This window comes from Streptopelia decaocto (assembly GCF_964273445.1).
Source record: "Streptopelia decaocto genome assembly, chromosome: 19".
NCBI lineage: Eukaryota > Metazoa > Chordata > Aves > Columbiformes > Columbidae > Streptopelia > Streptopelia decaocto.
In genome coordinates this window covers 4,065,715-4,093,011 of record NC_138674.1, presented here as the reverse complement: position 1 = coordinate 4,093,011, position 27,297 = coordinate 4,065,715, and the positions used below count along the sequence as shown (strand labels likewise).

At 46.7% G+C, this 27,297-nt stretch overlaps 1 protein-coding gene across 7 annotated transcripts in view; it reads left to right on the top strand.

Moving 5' to 3' along the window:
* SRGAP2 (SLIT-ROBO Rho GTPase activating protein 2) overlaps positions 1-27,297 on the top strand; it is a 92,553-nt gene that overhangs the window by 57,760 nt on the left and 7,496 nt on the right. For 2 of the 7 annotated variants that reach the window (XM_082069008.1, XM_082069010.1), the window contains 15 exons: positions 244-468; positions 1,397-1,498; positions 2,982-3,179; positions 4,693-4,777; positions 7,978-8,005; positions 9,516-9,546; positions 9,916-9,976; positions 12,239-12,316; positions 13,691-13,825; positions 14,862-14,967; positions 15,815-16,039; positions 19,808-19,887; positions 23,741-23,921; positions 24,312-24,458; positions 26,553-26,880. In XM_082069008.1, the coding sequence (XP_081925134.1) occupies positions 244-468; positions 1,397-1,498; positions 2,982-3,179; positions 4,693-4,777; positions 7,978-8,005; positions 9,516-9,546; positions 9,916-9,976; positions 12,239-12,316; positions 13,691-13,825; positions 14,862-14,967; positions 15,815-16,039; positions 19,808-19,887; positions 23,741-23,921; positions 24,312-24,458; positions 26,553-26,880 (2,010 nt within the window). The other 5 variants (XM_082069009.1, XM_082069011.1, XR_014185693.1 and 2 more) reach the window with 5 other exon arrangements.

Sequence of the window (27,297 nt, the reverse complement as noted above, 5' to 3'; positions counted from 1 at the left end):
TTATAATGTGATATTCAAATTTGTATGGGATGACAGGTTGAGAATTCTGTTCTCTGAGGACCCTACTCTGCGATCAGTGAGAGATGTGGGACCGCTCTGCTCCCCAGAAGATGCTAAAATTTCCACGACCTGTTTTCCATGTATATAACTTGTGGCTCATGAAAAATTTGGATTTATTTTGTATTTTTTTTTCCTTGCAGAATTTCTTTACTCATTCATACGGAATTGTGTGCCTTTTTCCAGCAGTGCTGTGACCTGGGATACCACGCCAGCCTCAACAGGGCTCTCCGGACGTTCTTGTCCGCTGAGCTCAACCTGGAGCAGTCCAAGCACGAGGGTCTGGACGCCATCGAAAACGCCGTCGAGAACCTGGATGCCAACAGTGACAAGCAGCGCCTGATGGAGATGTACAACAACGTCTTCTGCCCGCCCATGAAGTTCGAGTTTCAGCCGCACATGGGTGATATGGTTGGTTTATATTCCTCCTCCAGCTCTAGCTGGGTAAAACACTTCGCCTCTTCCCTTCCCTCGTCTTTGATAGATGGACCCACTCAAAGGCCACCTGTTGGGCTCTATTTTTGGGAGGCAGAAGGGAGCCTTGGGAAAGGGAGCCAGTCCAAAGGTTAAGCAGATGCTGGTGGGGTGGGTGTCTGAATATGACTCTCACTTTTTGACTATCTGAAGATGCTTAATTAGATATAATATTAAATGTAGATAGGGAACACTGGTTTAGCCTCTCGTTGAAGCCACGGTTAACTGCTGCACCCTGAGACAGGCTCAGCAGTTGGAGGTTTGAACCGCACTTTAGTAGAACGTGAACCTTTAGCACTGCTTGGAACCCAGGACTACAACATTTTAAAATGAAGCAGTTTGGAAGCTGTTTGATTATAATAATTGAATAAAGGAATTGCCACGAAGATGCTGAAGGGAGTGGAGCATCTCCCGTGTGAGGAAAGGCTGAGGGAGCTGGGGCTCTGGAGCTGGACAAGAGGACACTGAGGGGGGACTCATTCATGGGGATCAATATGGAAAGGGGGAGTGTCAGGAGGATGGAGCCAGGCTCTTCTCGGTGACAACCAGTGACAGGACAAGGGGCAATGGGTACAAACTGGAACACAGGAGGTTCCACTTAAAGATGAGAAGAAACTTGTTCCTGGTGAGGGTGGCAGAGCCTGGCCCAGGCTGCCCAGGGGGGTTGTGGAGTCTCCTTCTGTGCAGACATTCCAACCCGCCTGGACACCTTCCTGTGTAACCTCATCTGGGTGTTCCTGCTCCATGGGGGGATTGCACTGGATGAGCTTTCCAGGTCCCTTCCAACCCCTGACATTCTGGGTTCTGTGATTTTTTTTCCCTAGCCTTCTAGAGATGGTTTTATTTCTCTTTATTCCTCTTCCAGGAGTCGCAGCTCTGTGCCCAACAACCAGTCCAGAGCGAGTTAGTGCAGCGGTGCCAGCAACTACAGTCTCGATTATCTACGCTTAAGATTGAAAACGAAGAGGTGAGCTCATCAGCCGAAAAGCAACAACCCTCTCGCCCCTTCCAGTGGGGCATGGGGACTAGTTAAGGAAGAACCTGGTTGCTATGATCCTCTTTTCTGAAGAATTGTGGTAAAAATGAAGAATAATGCACTGCTGAGGCCAGCGGTGTGTTAACGTGTGATCTCACATGGGCTGTTTGCATGGAGAGGATCCCTTAAAAAACCCACGCGGGTCTCTTTGCCCATCCTGAAGTTGGTAGGGCTGGCTTGTTGTGTTTGGATATCTAAGAGAAAAACAAGAATTAAGTTTTTTGAACTGAAAACAGTGAATTTGCATAACCTAAAGTAAAAACTCATTTCTGTTTAATTGGACATCTAAGATGAGAGAACTAGATCAATGGCATTCACTTGGGATCAGGTCAAAGTACCTAATCTCTACCTCTGTGTTCAAGCATTTTTAATCCTCCTTGTGAAAAATTTATGTGTCCTTGTTGAGGGTTTTGATTGCAGGGTGACAATAAAACTGTGGCAGATGTATTGTTAACTCCCTCTCCCTCCGTCCCGCTAAGGACAGGCGATGGGGAGGGAAAAAAGGACAGAGAGAAGAGAGCTGGAAAAATTAAACATGTTTTACTAATGCTACTGATAAAATAGAGAAAATAATACAAAATATACAAAACCAATCTTGAAAGTCCCAGCAACTGCAGAGCTGGCACCCGAAGTCCTGGACTGGACTCTGCAGCCAACCGGAGCTGGATTCAGTCTGTCACTGGCCTCAGGTCGCACGGACCACTCGCAAGGTCCTCTCCTAATGTCGCCATAAGGAAAAGGGACGAGATCCTCGTGATCTCCCACTTTTCTATGAAGTATCACGTGAATGGGGTGTTATACTCTGTTGGTCAGTTTTTGGTTACCTGTTTCTCGTTGCCCCTCTCGCGGGATGTCCATCCATGCTTATCAATAACTTCACATTCCATTGCTATGTTGCCAAAACATGTATCTGGTTCTCTAGGAAAATGCAGCTCATATGAAGCTTTAGCTGACAGGCAAATTCACTAAAAGAGAAACTCGTTTTTAACAAAACCAGGACACTACTTTATGTCTGGGAAGTTGATTCTGGCCTTCAGTAAAAAAATTACAGTGCCACAAAATCCTGTTTTTAATATCGAATATTTGATGTTTAGTAAATGTAGTTACTGAAGACAATTAGAAGATCTTGGTTCCAGCGCTCTTGGCTTTGAGATTAAATTTCCTTACATCTCCTCCTTGGCCCAGCCTGCAAGTTTACAGGTATTTTCCTCCTCCTGGTAGGCCCTGTGTGCTCCCAGCCCTTTATTTATACAGACTGTGCTGTTAATGAGCAAATTTTGCACCTTAGTTCTGACACACGGGATGCAAAACCAGTAATATCTGTTTATTAGTAAAATGCCCCGGGGTGCTTAGCACCTCTGCTTTTACTTGCAATATACTTAGTTTTTCGAGTATTTTCATTCTCGCCGGGCAGGTTAAGAAGACGATGGAAGCGACGCTGCAGACGATCCAGGACATCGTCACCATCGAGGATTTTGACGTCTCCGACTGCTTCCAGTACAGCAACTCCATGGAGTCCGTTAAATCCACCGTCTCGGAAACGTTCATGAGCAAACCGAGCATCGCCAAGAGACGGGCCAACCAGCAGGAGACGGAGCAGTTCTATTTCACAGTAAGGATTTAATTTGCGGCGTGAGCACATAGAATGTATTTAGAATGCAAAACGAGGCGATCGTCTTACGGAAACGCCTCTGCGATTGGTTTTGGACAAGCAGAGTAAGCATGTTGGGTTTTAAAAAGTGGTGCTTGGAATTCTTCAGAGATGCATTGGGATACCGCTGTTGATGCAAACTTGGTCGGTGGATAAATTGTGTAAAATTTGATTTCTTCTGCATCTAAAAAGGATTTGTCAGAGAAGAGAACTTAATAGCTTGTAAATATCGATTTTCAAAATAATACGAACTAAAGGAATGTTTAGTTCTCTCATTTTGTGTCTTTATCATCTTACAATTTCAGCTTGCATAAGCTTTTAATTGTGCCGATGCGTTTTTACAAGATGCCAAGAGCTTGCTGGATTCTCTGCCGTTTTAAGAATATTTCCTAATAGCAGATGAAAATCACACGACTTATCTTGGTTCCTTTGTCATTCCTTTGGGATTAATTTCCTATAGTTTCTGCCCTTTACATTCCCCTTCCAAGAATGATGTGGGTTATGAAAGGTCTGAAGCTTCTCTGCAAATTCCACTGGCTGGCAGGGTGGTTTCTGTCAGGCTTTGACTTAGAAAGATTAAAAAGCTCTAACAAGCCTAATCAGATACTTGATTGATTTATTATTGCCTGGACTTATAAACAGCCTTTCCACGGATTACGAGCTTTGAATCTGTAAGGAGTAGGTTTTTCAGTGTATGAGAAAATGCTCAAATGATTGATCGACTATTGACCAGACTTGGAAATATCATTTATAAGGATTTCAAGCTTTGAATCTGGAAGGAGCAGGTTTGTCGGTGTATGAGAAAATGCTCAGATGAGCGTTAATGAGAGTGAGGGCAGAGCTGTGGGAGCAATGTGGGGGAAAACCAGAGCGTAATGCAGAGCAGAGATTGAAATCCCCAGGTCCCTTCCAACCCCGAACATTCTGGGATTCTGTGAGATGAAAGAGCTGTGAAAAATCAGAAAAGTGATAAAAAATGACCGTGTGGTTGTATAATATTTCACTGAGCAAACAAAGCTGAACTGAAATAATATCTTTATTTGTTTTGTCCTGCGTGTCCCCCCCGCAGCCCTGGGTATTGCCCAGCGATGGGTGTTTGAGGAGGAATTGGGGTGAGGGAGGTTAAGTGGGACAATAAGCATAGTGGCGGCTTTGGGTTGGTGAACAGATTGCTCATTGAGTTGGCCATGATGTGCGTTTCCACTCCGGCTGGAGAGGAGCCGCACGGCAGCTTCTCCGAGCTCGAAAAGATGCCAAATATTCAGCTGATTCCACGGGGAGACAATAGAAATGGAGCTGCAGCTCCGAGCTTCAAATTAGACAGACAAACCAGGAGGACTCAGCGCATCGTTCGCACCCTAAGTTTCTGTGTGATTCTCTGCTTCAGTGTTATGTTCAGAATCCAGCAACCTTAAGATGCAGTTGAAGAAATTAATTGTCCACTCATGAGCTTGTTTTCTTCTTTTTTTCACAGAAAATGAAGGAGTATCTGGAAGGCAGGAACCTGATCACGAAGCTCCAAGCCAAACACGACCTCCTGCAGAAGACCCTGGGAGAAAGTGAGTCTGGGCCTGTGCGCTTATTCAATTAGTGTAACGCTCTGGGGTCACTGATGCAAAGTGGCCATGCTCATGTTTTATGAATTTATTTTTCCCATCTGCGTGATGGAAAAGCCACATGACCTACTTGATGAACGGTGAACGGAAAATGCTTAATGAGTCACTAATGTGCATCGCTTATTTGTTAAAATGAAACGTGTGCCCGCTCGTTCGTCCTCTCCTCTCCCCGTACAGGCACGTTCTGCTTCTCAATAATCTATTGGGGTGAACCTTTTGATTTACAGTTAAGGAGTGTTGTCTTGTTGGGCTGGTCAGAAGTTTCATTGCACGATAGTTTAGCTGGTTCTCGTCTCCGTGCGTTCAATCCAGACCACACTCTAATGTGTGTGAGCACAGGCTTCCATTAGGAGAATAACAAACAGATTTCAGAGCATGTAAAATATGTTATCTATCTAGAGGGCATTAGTCAAGGGGCAGCAGCCGGAGCTGAATATGCATTTGCTGTTAGTGTCAGAACAAAGGAAGATTTCTTTCCCTTCATGGTATGGGCAAATCCTGTTGGCCGAACGCACTTAAACTATGCATCCAAGTTTCCATAGAAACCTGTCTGCCTCCTGTTTGCAGAGGAGAAGGTTTGAACAGTCTAAATGTCAGGTCAGAAAGTGGCTCAGCTCCTTCCTGGGTTTGTGTCCTGGTCCTGGGCTTGCGGTGCGATATGTGACTTAACCGGACTCCCCCAGAGTTTATGGTGTGCAAAGGTGCTACGTGGAAACCTAAACAGCACGTGGTCTGGGAGGTGCTTTGCTTTCATTTTAAAAATCCACTATTAAAATAAAATGTCTATTGCTCCAGTAATTAAGAGCTTCGTTTTCATCAGACCCAAACCGCTGGAAGGTAAGGAGAGGATGTTGCTGTCATTTTGAGCTTTGCTGTTCTCCCCAGCTCTCCTATGGAGAGGGTGGATGAAGCCAAAGATCTGTGTCCTCAGGGTATTTTTCTTCTGCCTCTAAATATCTCCAAGTGACACCCAGGCTGCCCCTGTGACCGATCCCATTCCTGACCCCTGCATACCGAGACCTATTTCCCTGTAACCTGCCTGCCCCTTGAACCAGCTGCGCTGGGAGGAAAAGCAGAGGAAATTAAATGTGATTTCTCTATTGCTGTGTAGATTCAAAGACTGCCTTTGGGACAGAGTCCGGCTGGAGGCCTGTATCCAGTGCAGTGCCTCGGGGGGCAGTACTGGGGCCTGTATTATTCAATATATTCATAAATGATTTGGACGAGGGAACAGAGTGACTATCAGCAGGTTTGCTGATGACACCAAGCTGGGAGGAGTGGGTGACACTGGCAGCTGTGCTGCCATCAGAGACCTGGACAGGCTGGAGAGCTGGGCAGGGAAAAATGTAATGAAATAGAACAAGGGCAAGTGTAGAGTCTTGAATCTGGGCAGGAACATCCCCAGGTTCCAGTATAAGTTGGGGAATGACCTATTAGAGAGCAGCGGGGGGAGTCAGGAGGATGGAGCCAGGCTCTTCTTGGTGACAACCAGTGACAGGACAAGGGGTAATGGGTTCAAACTGGAACACAGGAGGTTCCACTTAAATTTGAGAAGAAACTTGTTCCTGGTGAGGGTGGCAGAGCCTGGCCCAGGCTGCCCAGGGGGGTTGTGGAGTCTCCTTCTGTGCAGACATTCCAACCCGCCTGGACACCTTCCTGTGTAACCTCATCTGGGTGTTCCTGCTCCATGGGGGGATTGCACTGGATGAGCTTTCCAGGTCCCTTCAACCCTGATATTCTGGGATTCTGTGACTCTGGGGGTTTTTTTGTGGTTGCTTTGCACTACCAGATCTTTCTTAGTTGCTCTGTGACCGGGTGTGTGTCAGGGTGAGCTCCAGCAGCTTAAAAAGAAATTAAATAAATCAGTTCTGTCATCTATGAGACCGAAAGGGAGCGACATTTTGTTTCCAAAACCACGTTAGCAGGTTATTGGTACAAACTGGGGACTGTGCCTGGGCTTATCCATAAAATGACATTTAATTGGGAAATGAGCGAATAAAATTCCTTTCACAAGTCCCCAGAGCATGGTTAGAAGCTTTACTGAAAAATGTGCCTACAGCTGCGTGTCTTCAGTCCCTGGAAAACTCATGGGGTTGTTGCTATTCTTATTGTTCTTTGCCCCGTCCTCAGGTGACATGTATTAGTCCTCTTGCAAATTACCTTAATCGAAAGATGACAAGTTCCAGTAATAAAAATAGCAGCAAGTCCTCCTATCTGCAAGTAATTATGTCCCTGCTACTGTACACATTTGTCACCCTAATGTAGGAGCCCCTTGACGTTGCCACAGCCATGTCATTTATATATATGAATATTCCGTGATGGAAATGGGACAGATGGCTGGAAATTCTGCTTCAGAATAACATTTTCATGTAAATGACGCCCTGTTTTGGCTTTACATGGGGAGAGGAAAGCGCCTGTTGAGATGTGCTCAACTAATTGTCAGCCATCGGCAATTAGATGTTTTCCTCGTTCATTGTTCCGTCTCCCCAGGAGCAGGAAGCAGGGAAGGTGGATTTTCAGCTGTTATCAATCCGTTTGGTTTCACTGGTGATGGTCCCTACCGGCAAAACTTCTTGCCCGTACAATTCCCAAAGGCACAACCGCGTTTTGTGTCTCCTCCTCCCCGTTGTGCCGTTCCAAAGCGATGCTCGTCAGCTCGGCCGCTTCCTCGCGAACTCGCTGCGAGCCAACGGAACCTTTTTCTAAATATGCCGCTGGAAAATATCATTAAACGTCTTGTCTCCCAGAATAGGTCGGTGCCAGCACGTTCGGGCTGTGGGCTAACAAACCCGGGAATGTTTCCAGTCTTGCTAAGTGGCTTTATAAAGTAGAATCTCTCACGCCGCCGATTCCTCTGGGAAAGGGGAGGGAGGGAGAGGTTGACGAGCCCGGTTGTTTTGGCAGCAGAAGTCGGCAATTAGAAGTCATTTTCAAAAGCAAACAATCCTTTTCCAAAGCGAGAGTCCTCGGGCAGCCCCGTTGGCTGCGGGGCCATGGGGATGAGCTCCCCCGGCCCCCCCAAGCTGCTCCCTCCCTCCCCACTGGCTTTTCTCCTCCATCCCCTTCCCAAACTGTCTTTACAAAACCATTGACAGTATTTCCCCATTCCTCCTAACGCTGTATTTCTCGTTGTTCTTTAACAGGTCAAAGGACTGACTGCTCCATCGCCAGGTAGGTGCAGCTCGGGGCATCATTCTATAAGGAAAATCTGATCGTTGCCATTCCAGCCCAGTTACCTGCCCAGTATATCTATCTGTGAGAAAAACATATTAATTTAGCTAATATATAAGCGAATTCCTGCTGGTTAATATGGCTTTAAATAGCATCACTATTACCTACATCAGTGCAAGGTGCTGGTGCAGTTTATACATGTTTATACCTCTGCTCAGCTGAGTAATTAATAATTCTTTTGATTAAGAGCCTGCTGACACTCCTGCCTTGCTTGGTGCTGCCATGGCTGGTTGTGACCACACACCTGCTGGCAGGAAAACTAATTGGGGTTAAAAATAATCAAGAGGGGGGAAGAAAAAAAGAGCTACATGGAGAGCTTGTGCTTTTTTGCCCCGGTACATTGAAGATGAGGAAGGTTTTTATAAAACACACCAGTTCTCCAGCTCCGGACGGATGGATCGGGCGCCAAGAGCTGGAGCAGGGGACACGTTCACCAGAGGAAGGTGATTGTTACCGATCCGGAGTCATTACTACTCTTCACGTTCCTCACAGCAAAAGCGAAGCTGACAGGTCCTAATTAGAGCCTGACGTCTGGAATAATAAAATATTATTCATTGCGAAACAATTTTAAATATCAAAGAATCATTACTGCTCGTAGTTTAAAATAAGCCTTATTGTCTGTGACAGGCCCATGGAATCCGATTTTTTTTCATTCAGTGTTTCTGATTTTAATAAAAGAAGTTTCCCCTGAATTAACACATTGTACAGGCTTTTTAAAAATCACAGTTCTAATCACCTTATTTATAATTCAGCAGCCATCTGCCCTAGCAGGGAATTGACTTGAATGATACATTAGGGCCTCACTACCGTTATCTCTCACGCTTCGTTTTTACAGGAAACTATTGGAATTTTAAACCCCAGTAATAAATTTTGAGGGAAAAAATGCTGGCAAAGGAAAGGGATTGTTCCTATTTGCCTGCAATTAATGTCCAGCCACACAAATCACGGTTTATACTGGAAAGGCTGAGCCTGGCTGGTGTTTGAGGGGGTTTGTGTTATTGATTTATTTGAAGTCTTATCGGAAACGATAATAAGGACTGGACAATGTTGACAGCGCGGTTGGGACCAGCGTCCTCCCACCTGCTTCTCCTTTAGGGAACGGCCACGTGCAATTTATATTAATATTAACAAACTTCATCTTCAACGAGGAGCCCTGTATGACAGATTTCCATATGATTAGAATTAGAATGTCAGGGGTAATTTTTGCCGAAGCGTTGGGCTCCCTCGCGCCTGGTACAGGTTTTTAGTGATTTAAAGTCACTTAGGATCTTTCTGAAGTGCTGTAAATTGAAGGAGACTAAGTCGTGATGATTGACTTGTATATCTGGCTCCTTCCCTCCTCCCACATTCGCAACAAAGTCCGTAGGGAACGATGAGAGTGGAGGATTCTCTTGACTTTTCTGTTCTGTTTTCTCCCTCCTGCACCGATGGGCGGTTCTGATCCCACCAGCGGCAGGCGCAGCTCCACCATAAGAAAGCAGGTAATTAACACTTCCTTCAGTAACGAAGCGGGGATGGGTGTGTGTTGGTGTGGAGGAGAGATGGGACACACGCAGGTGTTTTTATCCGTTTTTCTTGTGTGTCCTTTTCAGCCTTGGTCAAGTGGAACTGGTGTCCGCTTGGTCAGTGACTGAAATCAATAAAACACCGATCCACAGCCTCGATTCGCTTTCTGTGACAAAATTTAAACACAATTTGACCCCGTGTTTTGACAGACCCAGAAGCAAAATTACCAAACAGCCTTGAGCTGTTGGATCAGTCGCGGTTTATGGGTTTCGGGCTGTTGTTTCTTTGTCTTTGCTCTCCTCTCTGCGTTCTGACCGCTCTGCTTTGGGTTTCTCCTGGCGCAGGATTCCTCCCAGGCCATTCCGCTGGTCGTGGAGAGCTGCATCCGCTTCATCAGCAGACACGGTGAGTCAAAGGCTTTCCAGTGATACCTTGTCGAGGGTTTGATTGCGGGGTGACAATAAAACCCTGGCAGATGTATTGTTAACCTCCTCTTCCCCCCCACTTCCCCCTTCAGCCTCTCCCTCTCCCCATTTCCCACTCAGCACAGGCGATCGGGAGGGAAAGGACAGAGAGAAGAGAGTTGGAAAAATTAAACATGTTTTACTAATGCTACTGATAAAATAGAGAAAATAATACAAAATATACAAAACCAATCTTGAAAGTCCCAGCAACTGCAGAGCCGGCACCCGAAGTCCTGGACTGGACTCTGCAGCCAACCGGAGCTGGATTCAGTCTGTCACTGGCCTCAGTTTGTAGCGACCACTCGCAGGGTCCTCTCCTAATGTCACCATGAGGAAAAGGGATGAGATCCTCGTGATCTCCCACTTTTCTATGAAGTATCACGTGAATGGGATGTTATACTCCGTTGGTCAGTTCCTTGGTAGCCTGTTTCTCGTTGCCCCTCTCACAGGATGTGCATCCATCCTTATCAATAACTTCACATTCCATTGCTATGTTACCAAAACATGTATCTGGTTCTCCAGGAAAATGCAGCTCATATGAAGCTTTAGCTGACCGGCAAATTCACTAAAAGAGAAACTTGTTTTTTAACAAAACCGGGACAAACCTCCGTCAAACAAATGGATCGAAAAGCCTGAAAAATATTCCGAGCAGCTCGGGACACGCTGCTTGTGCAGAGGAATCCTAGAAACCACAATAGAAAGAAATTATTCCTCGCTTTTACGCTGTATTGTTGGTATTGTGTGTGATTGCTTTTCCGAATTTTATTGCAAATAACTTGACTTTGCAAATACTGTTCTTCTGTCAATATCCCGTTGTTTCATATAAAATAAGGTTCCCATCCTTCCACAACCACCTCTGCTCACCTTGTTTTGAGCCCTGGAATGTGGCCTTCGCCAACAATAATCATCGTCTTCCTCAGGGAGCAGGAATTCTCCAAGTATTTGAATGTAGGAGGCCACACAGTGAATTAATGGCTTGCTTATTGCTGCAATGAGATGATTTATACCTGTTTGGCGGGCTAACTTCGCAGCCTTGAATGCTGTAAAAGATTTTATGCGTTTCTTGTAATTTGTTTTCGTTTTTAATCGATATCATTTGTTAGTAGCATGTGAAACAGCTGCTAATTAACATATGTAGAAAGGGGCTGAATTTATCTTCATTAACCAAGACACAGAGCCAGATAGTAGGGCCCGTTTCATTTTGCTTGTTAAATTACCATTTTAGAAACTATAATCTAGAGCCCCATTCTCATCATCGCTTGGAAGAACCAAGTGCTATAATCCTTCATTAAGGCCACACGTGGCCGTTTGCTGGAAAAAATCACTGAAACCACATTGCGATGCGAACCAAATCAGGGCCGTTGGGTTTTATGTGTTAGACTCGTATTCCTGGATTAGCTTAGATCCCCAACAGAAAGATTCTTTGCCAACAGAATCAACTTTTATTTTCTAAAGGTTTCATTGCGTCGTGATGCAAACGGCCACAGAAATCGAGAGGACAAGGCCACAGATGCATTCAAGCGAGCTTATTAGTTTATAGCCATTATTATAAATAAGATATCGCGGCGTTCCCTGTTTTGGAAAGCCTGCAGTTAATGGGAACTGATTTCCCAGTGTGGAGCGTGTACTTTGTTCCTTACTCGATTTGTAACGGTTGTTGCTCACCCCAAACGCACTCACAAAATCGTTACGACGATGGTATTTTGCAACATGTTGCCCTCTTGATAATTGGATTTAATGACGTTGCTCATTTTTTCAGCGCCAATGTCTCAAAGCCAATCCGAAAAGCCCAGATAGCGGGTCGTGCTGGGGTAATTAAATGCTTCCATTTCAACGGGCTGATTTGCTCTGGGCCTTTGCGTTATTGCTCTTGAAAATAAGCTGCCTCCTTGTGTAGTTCGCCGTATTTTACATCTGGCTGATAGACTGTTAGTTTATGACTTTCTCGGGGTTGTAAAATCCTTCAGGGATCCTTCAGGGTACAAGATAACGTGCACGGCTGTTCTAACCCTGTTATTATGTCAGGTTATGATGAAGGGTTAATATTTTTCCTCCATGTGCAGGGTTCTGTTTTTACATATTCTGTATGTGCCCAGACATGGCTTTTAAACCTGTGTTGCTGATGTTTCTTTTATCATCTACGCTGCAGCTGATGAAGGTGCCAGTTTATCTCATTGTTCTCAAACATCTCATTGTTTCACAGGTTTGCAGCACGAAGGAATATTCAGAGTGTCTGGGTCACAAGTCGAAGTGAACGACATAAAAAATGCGTTTGAGAGAGGTAAGGAAGATCTGTTCTGGTACCTCGGAAATCATGATCAAACGTAGGAATTTGTTTAAATATTCTGAAACGGCCCGTTTTGGATGCAACTTGATATATTTTGTTCCTTCAATCTTTGTGTTTCCGAGGTCAGTCCAGCCCAAACTCTTGCCCAGTGCTCATTAACCTTGAATACCATTGTTTGCCATTGTGCTTTATATCCTGTAGAGCATCTGTATAATAAATATTCTGAACACCATCTTCTCTCATATTTGGTAGCTTATTGATTATTTGTAACACTAAAGGAATAGAGAATTTCATTATTGGATGTAGCTGCGTTTTCCCACCCTCTCCTCCAGCTCTTTATGAATAAACTGGCTGCTAGAGGGTGAAATTTTATTTTTCTTGAGGCACAGCTGGGCTACATTTTATCCTAAATACCAGCAAATGAGAGAGTCACATTCAAGACACCGTTAGCTTGACGTAGCTTTGAATAGATTTGATTTTCGTGGTGAGGAACCATTCCATGGTTCCATGTGGCAAAGAAAAGCCACAAGCCGGGCAGGTTTAGGAGCGTTTGCTCTTCAGCCCGAGCCCCCCAACAACAACACGGCTCCTGGTAATTCCCCAGATACATCACTCTCAGAAAATAGAGTTGGTGTATTTCTATGCTTGCTGTTGGAAAAGAGTCATTAATTAGGCACGGCAAGTTTATTTTGCTTTGGGGAGGAGTTTGAGCAACGTGTGTGAAATGCGGCATCTCATTTCACTTCTCTTCATCTCCATCTGCCTGAGAATTAAAATCCGCAGGAACAGAGGGAGAAATGTGTAGCGCGAGGTGCAGGTAGAGCCTGATGTCAGCAATAGACCTTTTTTTACATAAAAGAAATACCGGTTGTCTTGGGAAAATAGCCGGTTGTTCCAGCGCTAACAGGCAGAAATAAAGAGGTGATGTTTTTTCTTCATCTCGCTTGTCTCTGTAAAGCATTTGATATACAGAACTGACAAAGTTAACAATAACCTCTCTGCAGTTTATTACTTCATCCAGAACCCTTGGTGGCAGTTAATATCAAGCATAATGCTCCTGTTTGTAGTGGCCCATTTATTATCCCGGGTGTTATTAAGATAATAGACAAGCTTTGGTAATTTCAGTCACATAATGGATATATATAGCTTCAATTTGAGGATTGCCCCATCGTTAAATCTAATTATATCTGATAGGGAGTTTTCCCTAGGGAGCAACTCCTTAAGTGGGCATCTTTTCTTTTGTAACACAGACAAACTGTGGCGTGTTCGTGGTGACAAATCATCCGTCCTGGGACCACTGGGAATCCCACTTTGCTCCTTTTCTCCCGGATTCTGATTTTTCTTGCCTGTTTTTCTTTACTTGTGAAGGGGAAGATCCATTGGCTGGAGACCAGAATGACCACGACATGGATTCCATAGCGGGAGTTCTGAAGCTCTATTTCCGAGGGCTGGAGCACCCTCTCTTCCCCAAGGATATCTTCCACGATCTGATCGCCTGCGTCAGTAAGTATCTGAAAAGAAATAGGATTAATTCTTCCAGTCTCGTCTGCCGCTTTCCTCTCTTCCCCTCCCCCTTTTTCCTGGCTCCAGAATAATCTTTTTATGCTTATTTTGGCTGGGTTTGCGTTCCATTCATATCCTAATCTCTATTAGCCTGAGTCTGGGCATTTACCTGGTTACAGCCATCCTTGTTCTGATAGCGATTTTTTAAATGAATGAGGAAGGAGATAAAAACAAAGAGATTTTTAAGGACTATATCATGGGGTTTTCTGAGGCAGTGCTTTGTGACAAGATTATTTTAAAATAGAATAAAACCAAAACCTCCACTTCGCAGGATTTAGCTTCATAACCATGAGGTGCCAGCTATTCACTCCTCTTAAAGAATATCAATGGTGAGGGCAATCACAGCTGAGTTATTAACATTTCTGATGGTTTCTAAAGGTGGTTCTGGTAGGCGGACGGTTGTTGGTGGTTTTTGTACGTGAACAACTTCATTTTAAACGGCCTGAGTGTTGCCATGTCCTTCAGAATCGAAGAATGATTCTATTGTCCGAGTAGTGAAACAGCCTTTGCCGCGGCAGCCTTTGAAGTAAAGCAGAAGATAACTGCTCCTGCAATGGCTTGTGGTTTTCTCCTCCTGATAAATGCGTTTACAGAGTTGAATTCACATCATACAAGAAGTAAAATATACTTGGAAATAAGCTCTGCCTTCTGAGATGGTTTGTGCTGCCCACTTATTTCTCAGTAGGCTGCTGCACACAGAGCTTTTTGCCTCACCCTTTAACTATGTTAATTTTCCTTTGAGTCTTATACAATTTCCTTTCTTAAACACCCACCGTTCGGAGCTAACTTGAATGAGCTATTGTGCCAGAGCTCTTGGAGCAGATGACATCCAGCGCTCCCACGCTGGGAAGGAGCTTGCAGGGAAGTCTCACGTGTTTTGGGGACCTTCGTTGTCAAAGGCTTCACCAGCAGGTTCTGCGGGTGGGATGGTGGGTATGGCGAGACGATGACCTGTGTTGCTCTTTCTCCCTTTTAGCAATGGATAATTTACAAGAGAGAGCGCTGCACGTGCGGAAAGTCCTTCTGAACCTGCCCAAAACCACTCTGATTGTCATGAGATACCTCTTTGCGTTCCTCAATCAGTGAGTATCCTTGAGAGCACCACGGCCCTGATGTAGAGCTTGGTATAAACAGGATAAATGGCAGAACCACCGGTAATGTTGCAGCGTGTAATCTCAGCAAACAAGGTATTAATACAAATGCCGCCGTAGCTTCCTACCGTGTCTGCCTTCCTGGGCTTGTCAGCCGCGCTGAGGTTCATCCCAACAATGCAAACGCAGTCGCCAAGGAGTTCCAGGAATGAAAGTGAATAACGTGCTGGTAAACCAAGCAGGGAATGCTATTGAAGAGTCAGACTGCACCAGCGAGGAGCACTAAGTAGTGTGGGTGGTGGAGGGTGGGGGTGTTTTTGTGAAACGCTCCCCTGCACCCATCGGGTTCGTTGGGGAGCTTGAAGACAATAGTTTCCTCCAGTACCGTGGTCTTGATGCCTGAGGTAGCGCAAAGGAAAACTGTCCTGACCAGAAGGTTATATGTATATGGTCAAAACTCTCTGAATACCATGTAGGTGAAAGAGAAATAGGACTGCAAGACAGTATTTTTACCTAACAGAGACCTGTCTCTGGCTCACTGTCTCAAATACAGAAGAATTAAAGATGAAGATTAAAAAAGAACATCTTCCCATTGTAAAGTCAGCACCCAGCTCTTTTTGTGTAGCCTTGAGCTTTCAAGCTCCCTTTGAGGTTTCCGTTTCAGTTCTCTGTCGATAACATCAGTATCTCATTTTTTATGCAGACCCAGAATACTCAAGTCCCAGCTGATCAGCTTTAAACAGCAGCAAACCCAAAGCGAACCTTCCCAGCTCCGCGGATGATGATGATAATGTTGTTTTTTGCTGTTAACCCTCCTCCCCACTTCTGTCTTTTGCAGTTTATCACAGTTCAGTGAAGAGAACATGATGGATCCCTACAATTTAGCCATCTGCTTTGGGCCGACGCTGATGTCTGTGCCTGAAGGTCACGATCAAGTCTCTTGCCAAGCCCATGTCAATGAATTGATCAAAACCATCATCATCCAACATGAGAACATCTTCCCAGGACCAAGGGAGCTGGAGGGTCCAGTCTATAGCAGAGGTGGAAGCACCGAGGATTACTGGTATGACAGAGGAGATGATGAATGGGTGGATATTTATTTACGGATTAGCAAGGTACAGCCATGCGCTGTGCGCTGTCTAATTCTGGATTCAAGCATCTGGCTCAGCCTTTCAAAAATCTGTTTTACAGAAGAGGAGACGCCTCTGGTTATCTCCGGAGCGTCACCACCTTAAAAGAAATAAGCCGATAGAAAGTAACTGTTCACTTGTCAAACCCAGCTCACTTATCTTGAAGGGCAAGGGCTTTTCTCGGATGTTCTGGTGTGGTAGCTGCCAAAATCAATCTGTTCTTTTTTCTTCTTCTTTTTTATTCTCCTGCTTTTGCCTTTTTTTTTATTGTCCCGATGGCCTTTGCTTCAGACTCAGGGGTCACTGCAGCTGAACCTCGAAAGCTGCGACACGGTTTAATTTTCCGGGCAGCGCCGGCGGTGGGGGAGGGAAGAGGCAGGAATGCAAAATCACCATTTCCATCCAGCTCAAAGCTCCGGGGGCCCGGCCGCGTGTTCAGTCTGCAAAGCCACATCTGGAAGCAATTCAGCCCGAGCGGCTCCTGTCATCTGGGGTGGAAGGTTGGGGAGCGGGGGAAGGAAAGGAGGTGTTTTCTTTCCTACCGAGGCTGATCTCTCCCTCTCAAAAGGAGGAGTGTTAAATTGTGTCCTGCTTCTCCCGCAGCTCTTTCCCTCCTCCGGTGTCCCAGGAATGCAAATGATTATTTTCATACCCTAAAATAAATACATTTTTAAAATGAAGTCGCTGTGGTGACAGAGCTGGCCTTGTTTCCCTGACTTGTTTCAGGGTAGCATTAACTATCAGCTCCCTCCATGGGCTCCTTCTTACTAACCCCTGTTTGCAGAAGACTTGCCAGAGCCTCTTTTGGAAATTCTGTTAATTTTACCCTTCGCTCTGATGTTTTTAGCTGATGTTATATGTTGTAGGGAAAAAAAAGATGAAGAATCTTTACGACCTTAAGGAAACACATTAAGTTTGACAAGAGGTTCCGTCCCATAAGATGAAGGGAATAAAAATGTGAAATGTTCAGTGGGGGTGACACTTCATGTAGGAGACAAAATGTCCTGGAAGGTAATATTAATTTTCTAAAGGCATTTGGTTTTATTTCATTGCCCTTCCTAACCACCCTGACCCTGAGACCCTGCTAAGCAGAGAAGGGCAGGAGCAAGCGAGGGAAACTGCTCAAAGCCAGGAGGGAGCACCTGGTTCCTATTCCACCTCCTCACAGCCCCGCTATTTAGATTTTATTGCCCGCAGGGCTCTTTGCCACGGAGCAGCAGAGTGAATCCTCATCATCCAGCGGATCCATCGGGGAGCAGCTCCCGCTACGTTTGCCGGTGCTGCTGGGCTGGACTGAGCTGTCTCGGTGCTGCAGAACTGTATAAGTTCCAGTATAAATTGGGGAAGGACCTGTTGGAGAGCAGTGTAGGGGAAAGGGACCTGGGGGTCCTGGGGACAGCAGGGTGACCATGAGCCAGCACGGGGCCCTTGTGGCCAGGAAGCCAATGGGACCTGGGGTGGGTTAGAAGGGGGTGGTCAGTAGGTCAGAGAGGTTCTCCTGCCCCTCTGCTCTGCCCTGGGGAGACCACACCTGGAATCTTGTGTCCAGTTGTGGCCCCTCAGTTCCAGCAGGACAGGGAACTGCTGGAGAGAGTCCAGCGCAGCCACCAAGATGCTGAAGGGAGTGGAGCATCTCCCGTGTGAGGAAAGGCTGAGGGAGCTGGGGCTCTGGAGCTGGACAAGAGGACACTGAGGGGGGACTCATTCATGGGGATCAATATCTAAAGGGTGAGTGTCAGGAGGATGGAGCCAGGCTCTTCTCAGTGACAACCAGTGATAGGACAAGGGGCAATGGGTGCAAACTGGAACACAGGAGGTTCCACTAAAATATAAGAAGCAACTTGTTCCCGGTGAGGGTGGCAGAGCCTGGCCCAGGCTGCCCAGGGGGTTGTGGAGTCTCCTTCTCTGCAGACATTCCAACCCGCCTGGACACCTTCCTGTGTAACCTCAGCTGGGTGTTCCTGCTCCATGGGGGGATTGCACTGGATGAGCTTTCCAGGTCCCTTCCAACCCCTGACACTCTGGGATTCTGTGTGGTTCTGTGAACTGGCGGGCGATGCTTTGCCATGGGGGCTGCCTGGGCTCGGTGCCGCAGCTCGTGTACTCCGCATCTCCCAGGAGCTTGGAAACAGCTCTCCCCGAGCAGAGGACAGGAGGGCTGTTAGCACAAATTCAGTTATTCGCCTTTATCGGGACGAATTGAGGGCTGTGCCGCATCTGTCTGTCCATCCAGCACCACAGGAAGTCAGCAGAAGGAGAGCCCTGCGCACCGGCCAGCGGGACTGAGTGAAGACAGCTTGTAGACGCTTGACTTGCATGGCGTTCCTCTGGCGGAATATATATATATTCCTTGTATTTTCAGAGCCCTGGGGGTTAAGCCCAGCGTTAAGCTGGGGCTGACACAGCAGAGCCTGAGTGGGCAGCATGGATTGGTTTTCCGGAGGAGAATGCGGTTGGAGGCCGGGGTGGGAAGAGGCGCATGGTCTTTGTGCGGGTTTGGGTCTGGAGCGCTGGCTGGATGGCTTCACGGGCTGTGTGAAACGTTAGCCCTCAATGCCGCGTGCCCCTCGGGACCTGCGTTTGGCTTCGAATTCTTCTGTAAACTTCATTAAGTAGCACGAAGGCTTTGCAAGGGACAGGAAAGGTTGATTCCTGAGGTAGTGACTCAGGAGGTGCTGGGGCAGCGTCGTGTTGTGTGGATTAAGCATAATGCGATGCAAGAATTATCCAAACATGTTACGCCTTCTTTTTTCCCCTCGTTTTAGAGAGTATGGGGGGTAGATTACCTAAGGCAGAGCGCTTTATATCCACAACCACTCACTTTAAGGCCAAAACGAGAGATGAAGTTATTACCGTGTGAAGAGAATTGAAAGTCTAATTTAACGAGTTAGTGAGAGCGCAGCGAACGCATTTTGTCCTTATCGACAACGTCTGGTGAGGTGAGCGGGCAGGACAGGCAGCGCATCCTCTGCCCATTTCCTCTCTGCTCCTGTCCCGAGAGAACCGCTCGAGTAGCTTCTTACAGAAACATCACCTTCGGTTACAGAAACATCACCTTCGGTTGCCACTTGTTTGCCTGTCGATCCTGCCGAAGCTTTTCTGCACACAAACCAGGACTGAGGGCTCTGGTGGGGTGGGTGCTCTGTAAATAAAGATTCCATGTGCTTGGCCTGGCTGTGGGAATTGATCAGCAGAATGAATGGGGCAATTTGAGCTTGTGATGAAAGGGACGGAGGGAGATGACAAACTCAGACCTGGAAATATCATTATGAGTTGAGAAATAATTTCCCCCAGGAAATGGCAGGTATCTCAGTCATCTAATGAGCTAATTAGAGCAATGGAGGATATAGCTGAGGGAATAATTCTGGCGTGGCAGAGAGGGGCCAGACCCAACACGCCGCTGGTATCTGACTTGTAAACATCTCCAGAGGTCTGGGTTATAAGATCTGAGGCTGGACTTTCCTGACAGCATACAGAAGGTTAAGGAAGGTGGTCAGTTTGCTTGATCAGATAAGAACTTAGCTTGATTTTGAGACACGCTGACTTCAGCGTGTGCAAATGCATCCACAGAGTGTCACAGTGGAACCCAGATATTGACTCCCAATATGGATGTTCCTCGTCAAGTTATCTTTGATTGTTGCTAATGGGGAAACTCAGTTGCCAGCCGTTTAAAGCACTGTCTCTGTTTCTGTCTGTCGTAGCGAAAGTCCCCACGGAGAGAGAGCCTCAACAGAAGACTCTGTTCCGGACACGACGGCTGAGCACCACACCAGCGACGACGGTACGTACGTCTATGGCCTCCTTGGTTAACTGGCGCAACCCGCTGGGCGGGAGGCGGAGGAGACAGCGCTTTGCAATTAAGTTCAAAGTTAGATCCACAGCGGAGTTCAAACCTGAATAGTCACTTGAAACATCACATACAGCATCCGATGCCCAAAAGTCAAAAGGCATAGGATCAACAGGAGTCATTAGAAGTTACCTGAGTATTTTTGAAGCATCCCTTCTTTTCAGGGGTATCTCAGCACAGGCCCGGGCACACGCTGCTCTTGCACAACTGTTTGAGCTCATCTGTGCCCTGGAAGGACCTTAGAGCTGGAAGTCCTGGGGGAGGCGCAGAGCCGAAGCTGGACATGTTCCAGCGTGTGCCGGGCATCTCTCAGGAGCTTTGGCGAGGGAATCGTGGGTGCTTTACGCCCCAGTAGTTCTGCTTTAAGGAAGGATGCAAAATCCCTTTGCATTCCACGGTTATAGCATAGAGGCTCCTGGTGGTAATTTTTGGGCCTCGCTGGGGAAACTCCGTTCCATTCATTGTCTGAGCAGTGGAAAGCAGTGCCAACACCGAGAACGGCACAATATTTCGTAAGAAAAAGGTGACACTGCAGACTTTGAGTGTCTGTTGATACCTCCAAAGCCTCCTCCTGTGATGGGGAACAGCTGCACGAGAGCCCCGTCCAGACTGGAGGAAAAGATGATGTTACTGCTGGGAAACAGTGATCCCCAGGATACCGACCAGCACGTAAAGCAGGCTGACCCGAGCAGGACACAGTATGGTTTTATTCTTGTCTTTCGGCCCCGTGCAGTTGTCTATGTAAGTTCTGCGGTGGTTTTGCTCGTGACGGCCTCAGCTGCAACGGTGGGAAGGGAGGCGGCGTTCCTTTCAGATGAAGTGGCATCGTTTTCGAGCTGGTCTTTAGGAATTTGCTCCATAGCCCTGCCCTGTGCTCCCGTGCTGCTTTTTGCTCTCCTTCCCCCAGCAGCTGCCTAACAAACCTTTCCCGTGGCATCGTGCTGCCTTCACAGCTCACACACAGTAACAAGGGAGACAATGTTGAACGCTGCTAGAAACACCGGAAAATCGCTTCTCCCTCGGCAAGGTCAAGCACTGGCACAGCGAATCCCCGCCAAGGTTGTGGAGAGGGAACACAAAGCACACAGGAATGAACCAGGAGTTCACTGTCTGTCTTGAGCAGTGTTCTTTCTAAGGAGGGTTCGCTGCTTAAAAATGCATGAAAATTGCGCTTTTTGAGTTGGTACCTAAAGAAGGAGCAGTTTCATTGCTGTAACAGAGGAACGGCAACTCATGCCGTGTCTGTAAGGCCTGGGACTAAAGTCTGCAGGCTGAAACACCGTGGGGTGCACTTGGCATTGTTCCTGCGTGGGATTTTTAGGTTGCTCGTGTGGCTGCGAGGGCACAACGGTGGGAAAACGAGCAGTTAGAGATTAGAGAAGGACGCAGCTTTACAGCTCTGGAACTAGATTGCGTGTGGGGCCCCTGAGCAAGGTAAAATTTGGAGGCATTTTGGATGGGGCTCTGCAACCTACACGGAATATTCCATAGGAAGCATTTGAAGGGGAGCGTTTGGCACTGGAGCAGAGGAGGGAGCTGGGCCCCTGTCTCGTTGAGGGAGCATAAGGTCTGGTTTAATAAAGAGTCTCACATCCTAATTGAGCCGTGCAGTGTCACACTTCAGGCGCGCTGGTCCGAAATGGAGCGTACGACTCTGCAACTCAGTGGGACGGATGCTCTTCGCTTTTTCTCGCTCCTTCAGTCTTTCAGTGTGGCCGAGCACTTGCTCCTTTAGCTCTTTGGTGAGACAGGCGTAAGAGGTCAGAAATGCTGCGAGACAAGCAGGTCGTGTGTTTGTTAAATTATGTGGATGAGTGGAAAGATTTTAAACTGCTGCTTTCCTAACACAGGCTGTCAGACTGGCAGGGGTGGTTGTTTGGCTTAGCCTTAGTGCTCTTTACTCGTACAGCTTTCTTCTCTGAGCATAAGTGTAGTAGGAAAAAGCTACTGGAAATTAGAGTCTAAAATCACTTCTCTGGGCAAAAGCCAGAGTCCTAAAAAGCAAATTGGAAACATAAGAAACCTGAGTGCCGCACTCATCTGGAACAATAAACACTTCTTAATGAAACAGATGGATTTACAAAACCACACTCCCATCCCCTTCCCAAACAGAGGGGGACACCAAAACACAGCTTTATCGGGTTTTTAGTGTTATGAAGAAGCTGGCTCCAGAGGCAAAAACAAGCAAGAGGGGAAGAAGGAGCCAAAACCAGATAACCATGTGCTCTGGGGAGCGTGGAGCAGGGCGGCTATTATGGGCTGCCAACGCGGGCCGGGCTTTTCTCAGCCTGGCAAATCCCCCGCGGGCTGATAACGGGACCCGTGCGATGCTGAGCACAGGCTTACCCGAAACGTGTCATTTGACAGAATCCTGAGGGGTCTGGTTTAATAACGGAGCAGTTAACAGTTTAGGGGTTAATCTCGCAGGTCCTGTGGCCGATTGTCCTCAGTGCTCGGTCAGTTTGTACTTCGCCACTGTGGATGTCAATGGGGCTCTTTGGGGGATGATGCTTTTGCTCTGCTCCCTCGCACCGGCTGACACCATCACCTCACTCCGATGGATTTACACTCTCTATTTTCTCAAGCCCAGCTACTGCTTTGCCTTGGAGGCCTAATTCTTGGGTGTACGCCCTCCCAGGGGATAACTGTAAAAGCTGTGGCTCACGTTTGGCCTTCCAGGCTTTTTTGCCTGGGTCTTGCACTGCAAAAGCTTCCCGTGATGCTGAGGAGATCTCGGAATGAGATGGGGTATCTTTCCCTGTCCTGGAAGAGGAATGACACATCTCTTTCTCCAGGAAAGAACTCAATTTCCATGGACTGCTTGGCAGTGTTAAAGCTCCTTTAAAGTAATTAGAGGCTGAAGCCCATGGGGGCTGTGTGGTTGAGCTCATCTCCATTCCCCCGATTCCTGCCTAGGCTTGGGAGCTGGCTTACTCTACATTTAAACTCAACCAACGGCCAGTTTTTCTAACTCTTAAAAATAATCCGCTTGAATTTCATATTGATTTTCCCGAGTGTCTAAATGCCCATATTGTCCCGCTGTGTAACATCAGAGCCCTGCGGGGACCTGGGTCGGTGGCTGGTGGCAGAAACAGAGCGGCCGCGGTTTCTCTGGGAGCAGTCGCAGCGGGTTTGGAGCACGTCGTGCAGCCGCTCGCTCTCCCCATCACCGCACGACCCGCGGCGGCGGCGGCACCGAATGTTTCCATTCGTTTCCGTGGCCGTTTGGTGAACAGTGTGGCCGCCCGCGGTGCCCGAACCCGCTTGCCTGGGTTGGGGGAACCTCACCGAAATTTCCTTCTGAATAGACGCTTTATTTCTGAAGCAGCTTGGGATCAGAGGATGTTTCCCCTCTCTAAGTGCTAATAAGAAGTCCTGCCTGCCCAGGAGGTTTATTTAGCTGCCTTTAGGAAGATGTACCCTAGGCATATTTTTGTCTGGAACATACCTGATTGCTATCCAGCTTTGAAATCTTTTCTTTTATTTGAATGATATACTAATTTTGCCATTTCCATCCTGGTACACCGAGTCGCTATAAGTGGGTTGATGACTTGGAAAATGTGAATGTGTCCACCACATAGAGATTAGGTGAACGCTGAAATTGCAACATCCCCCTGTTATAGGGGTTCCCCTCTGAATCTCACCGCTTCAACCCTCTGCCGCATTCAAGAAGCGACATTTCATGCTCTCATCATCATAGGCTGCTTTATGGTGGGTTTAAACTGTTGACTACTTACCTGAGCCCAAGTGTTTAGTGAATTGTTGTTTATTCCCTTCTATCTCCTAGAGTGTGAGCCCATAGAAGCGATAGCGAAGTTCGACTACATTGGCAGGACTGCCCGAGAGCTGTCCTTTAAAAAAGGAGCTTCTCTCTTGCTCTATCAGCGGGCCTCAGATGACTGGTGGGAGGGACGCCACAATGGAATTGACGGCCTTATTCCTCATCAGTATATCGTCGTTCAAGACACGTATGTTACACTTTTAAGCCCATCTGTGAGGCGGGCTTGCTTAAAACTCAGGTGTGGAATGGAGCGTTTGGGTCAAGGAGGGGAAGAGTTCGTCCTTTCGGGACCTCCCGAAACCCGCAGAGCTCCCAGAGGTGTAGGGGTCCACGTATGTGGAGATTGATATAAAAATCATCCTGGTGCTGCTGGCCTGTTAAAGATGCAGAGCTGGGCTCTCCAGGTTGCTCACAGAAATCAGGCCCTCTCATTGTTAAGATTTGTAATGATTCTTTAAGTGGAAGACTCTGGCACAGCGCTGGTGTCCTCTATGGGCAGGATTTGCAGCGCTGGGTGTGAAATTCAGCGCTGTTGGTTCTGTCTCGGTTGTGATTTCCTTCCCCTCCTCCTTCCCAGTGAGGACGGTATCTCTGAAAGATCCAGCCCGAAGTCTGAAATAGAGATAAATTCTGAGCCACCGGAGGAAAAAGTGACTGCTAGAGCTGGTGCCAGTTGCCCGAGCGGGGGTCACGTCGCAGATATTTACCTTGCAAACATCAACAAGTAAGAACAGCCTTGCATTATTTTACTTAACTGTAAAGCGATGAGTCCTTCCCTGGAAAAGCGTAACTGCTGCGGGGTGCCACCATCACTCTCTGCTTCCCCTCGTCTAACCTGCTCACATTCTGCTGTCCTCACTCTCTCTGTCGCCAGCGTGGCCAATGCTCATTTCAAACCCCACTGACTTCTCCTCCCTGTCCCCAAGGTGCCATCTGTTCCTGTTTGCCCAAATACATCCTATTTTATAAGCGAAGCACCCAGAGAGAAGGAGGGGAATAGCGGAGTTCTCGTAACTGTGCGTTCCCATTCCTCGTTGTGTTCTGTGCTTTGTCATGTCTCGTTTACATTTCACATGTTTTATGGGGTGGGGGGCGCTTTTTTCAGAAACTAATGTTATGTTTTATGCTAAAGGATGTACCTTAAGTCCCACCATCTGGCATTGCCCGTAACATTCTTTGGTTCCTCCAGCACTTCCCACCTTGGGTTACTAACCATATGCTTGCGGTGACACAACGCACCTCCCTGCTGCTCTAACTTCACCTTCTCAACCAGAAATTGATACTTTAGCCAACACTCAACAGAATAAGAAACCTGGGAAATGAAGCTAGGAACAGACTAAATATCTTAGTCTGTTGTTTAGTTAGTCTAGAGCAGACTTATCCCCATTCTGATTATTTCCTTCATATTAAAAAACCCACGCGTATCTCTATAGTGCAGTGAAAGTGTTAATATGATAATTACAATTTTATGGGAGTGGATATTTTTAACCTTCACTTAATTTAACAGAATGTAGCCTACGAAGGCGTTAACAGAAATGCATCCTTTTTAAAGGTTCGGACCTGCTAATGGCTGGTCCTCAGCTCCTGGGAGCCGGCGGAGCTGTGTTGAAATCAGTGAAGCTCTATTAATCTGATCAGCTTGGGTTCTGGGCTTGCTTTTCCCATATTTCTTGTCGGAGCCGTTGAAATATGCTATTCTGCCAGTTACGGCGAGCTCTGTGTAATGAACAGAGCCCTGTTGGAGCTTCACCATCTGCTGGTTTTGGTAGGGTTGTACGTAGTGTTTGTAAGAAGCCTCTAGGTAATGTCCACCCCAGTTATTTTTCCCTTTACTAGGGGAAACTGATATTTAGCAATAGTAGCATAAGACTCATTTTGTTGTTTTTTCTTTAGGAATGAATCTTCTGACCTATGTGTGAACAGACTTGAGCAAAATTAAATCAGATGGTTTCGCAATGACAGTTGTGCCACCCACTGAATTATTATTTGGATGCCAAAATCCTACTGGAGTTAACAGTTTCTTGCAGTTATTCATGGGGCTGGTGCTATATATAAATGGATCCTTCCCTGTATAATGGATGCCAAGCTTCAGACCTATGGCATAAAGTGTTCTGCTGCATTGGCCTTCCTATGATTTCAATGGAATCGTGCTGTCAGACCGCATGGTGCTGGGGTAGAAACTAAATTGTTTGGACCAACTCATCCATTTGACATCATCTCTTGGTGTATCTGTAGCCCTGCGTTAGATAATGCCTCATGGTCCTGCTAAAGCGATGTAAAAGAAACATCTGGTACCACCAGCAAATATTGGAAACGATCGTTAACCCCAAACCGGGGGGTTCTTTGCTTGCCAGTCTCTGAAAACAATAACTTGATGCCTTGGGCCAGGAGCTTAGTAGACTTATACTGTGTCCTCCAGTCAAAAATTGTAGCTCTGCTCTTCTACTGTAATAAAAACACATCATCAAAACCTGTTGATGGCACAGAGGGTTGTTTTGTTTCTTTTTTTTTTGGTTCAAATATCAGTTATTTTCTTCTTGACCAAGTTAATTACGTTCCATCCAAGTTTTCTGTTGTTGCTATGAATGTGCACAGCTGCCAGAAACTCAGCCTTCCTTGTTGTTAGAAGTGTTAAACCGGAACAATTTATAATCTCACTGTTTCACCATGACTCCTAAGAGCCCGGGTGTATTTGTCATCTGGGTATCTCTGTGTCCCTTCCCATTGTCCTCTGTATCGTCCTGGGGGGATATCTTCAAATGACAGCCCGTTATGTTGTACCTGCTTGTATTGACTTGTTTTGCTTTTGTGACTGAAGGCAAAGAAAGAAACCAGAGTCAGGCAGCATCAGAAGAGCCTTCCGTCCAAGTGACAACCACGGACTAGGTAGTTCAATGGCAGAACCCGCCTCCCCAGGAGCCATAGCCGGTTCCAGACCCTCATCTCAACCCATTCTGAGCCAAAGTCTTCCCAAGGAGGTTCCAGATAAATGCTCCATCAGTGGCCACGGCAGCCTCAATTCTATCAGCCGACACTCGTCTCTGAAGAACAGGATCGACAGCCCGCAGATCCGGAAAACCGTGACGGCAGGGAGGTCCAAGAGCTTCAACAACCATCGGCCCATGGACCCCGAGGTTATTGCACAGGTAAATAGCGCTTTGCCTGGGAGATTTGGTTTGGAAACTTGAAGGATGTTGCATACAATAAGATGCTTTAATGCAAAGTCTGACTTAACCTTGTATCCCTTCTCGCAGGGCAGTATTAACTTGCTCCACGCTTGAGTCTAGTTTTTCAACCTCACCTTGTGGAAGTCGCTGAAGCTGCTTCCACGAGTGAAAATAAACACTCAGGTCCTTCCTCCACAAAAGCTTGGCCCCGTTCGTTCTTCAGAATTTAATTTCAACAAGAAAAATATCCATTTTAGAAAGTTACACAGATTCCAATGCTGTCAGCAAAAAAATTAAACAATCGTAACTTCGAGACGTGAGAAAAGTCGAGTATTTGGTGTCAATTGAACATTCTCCTGTGGTTAGACATTGGAAGCATATGGAGCAGCGAGTTGT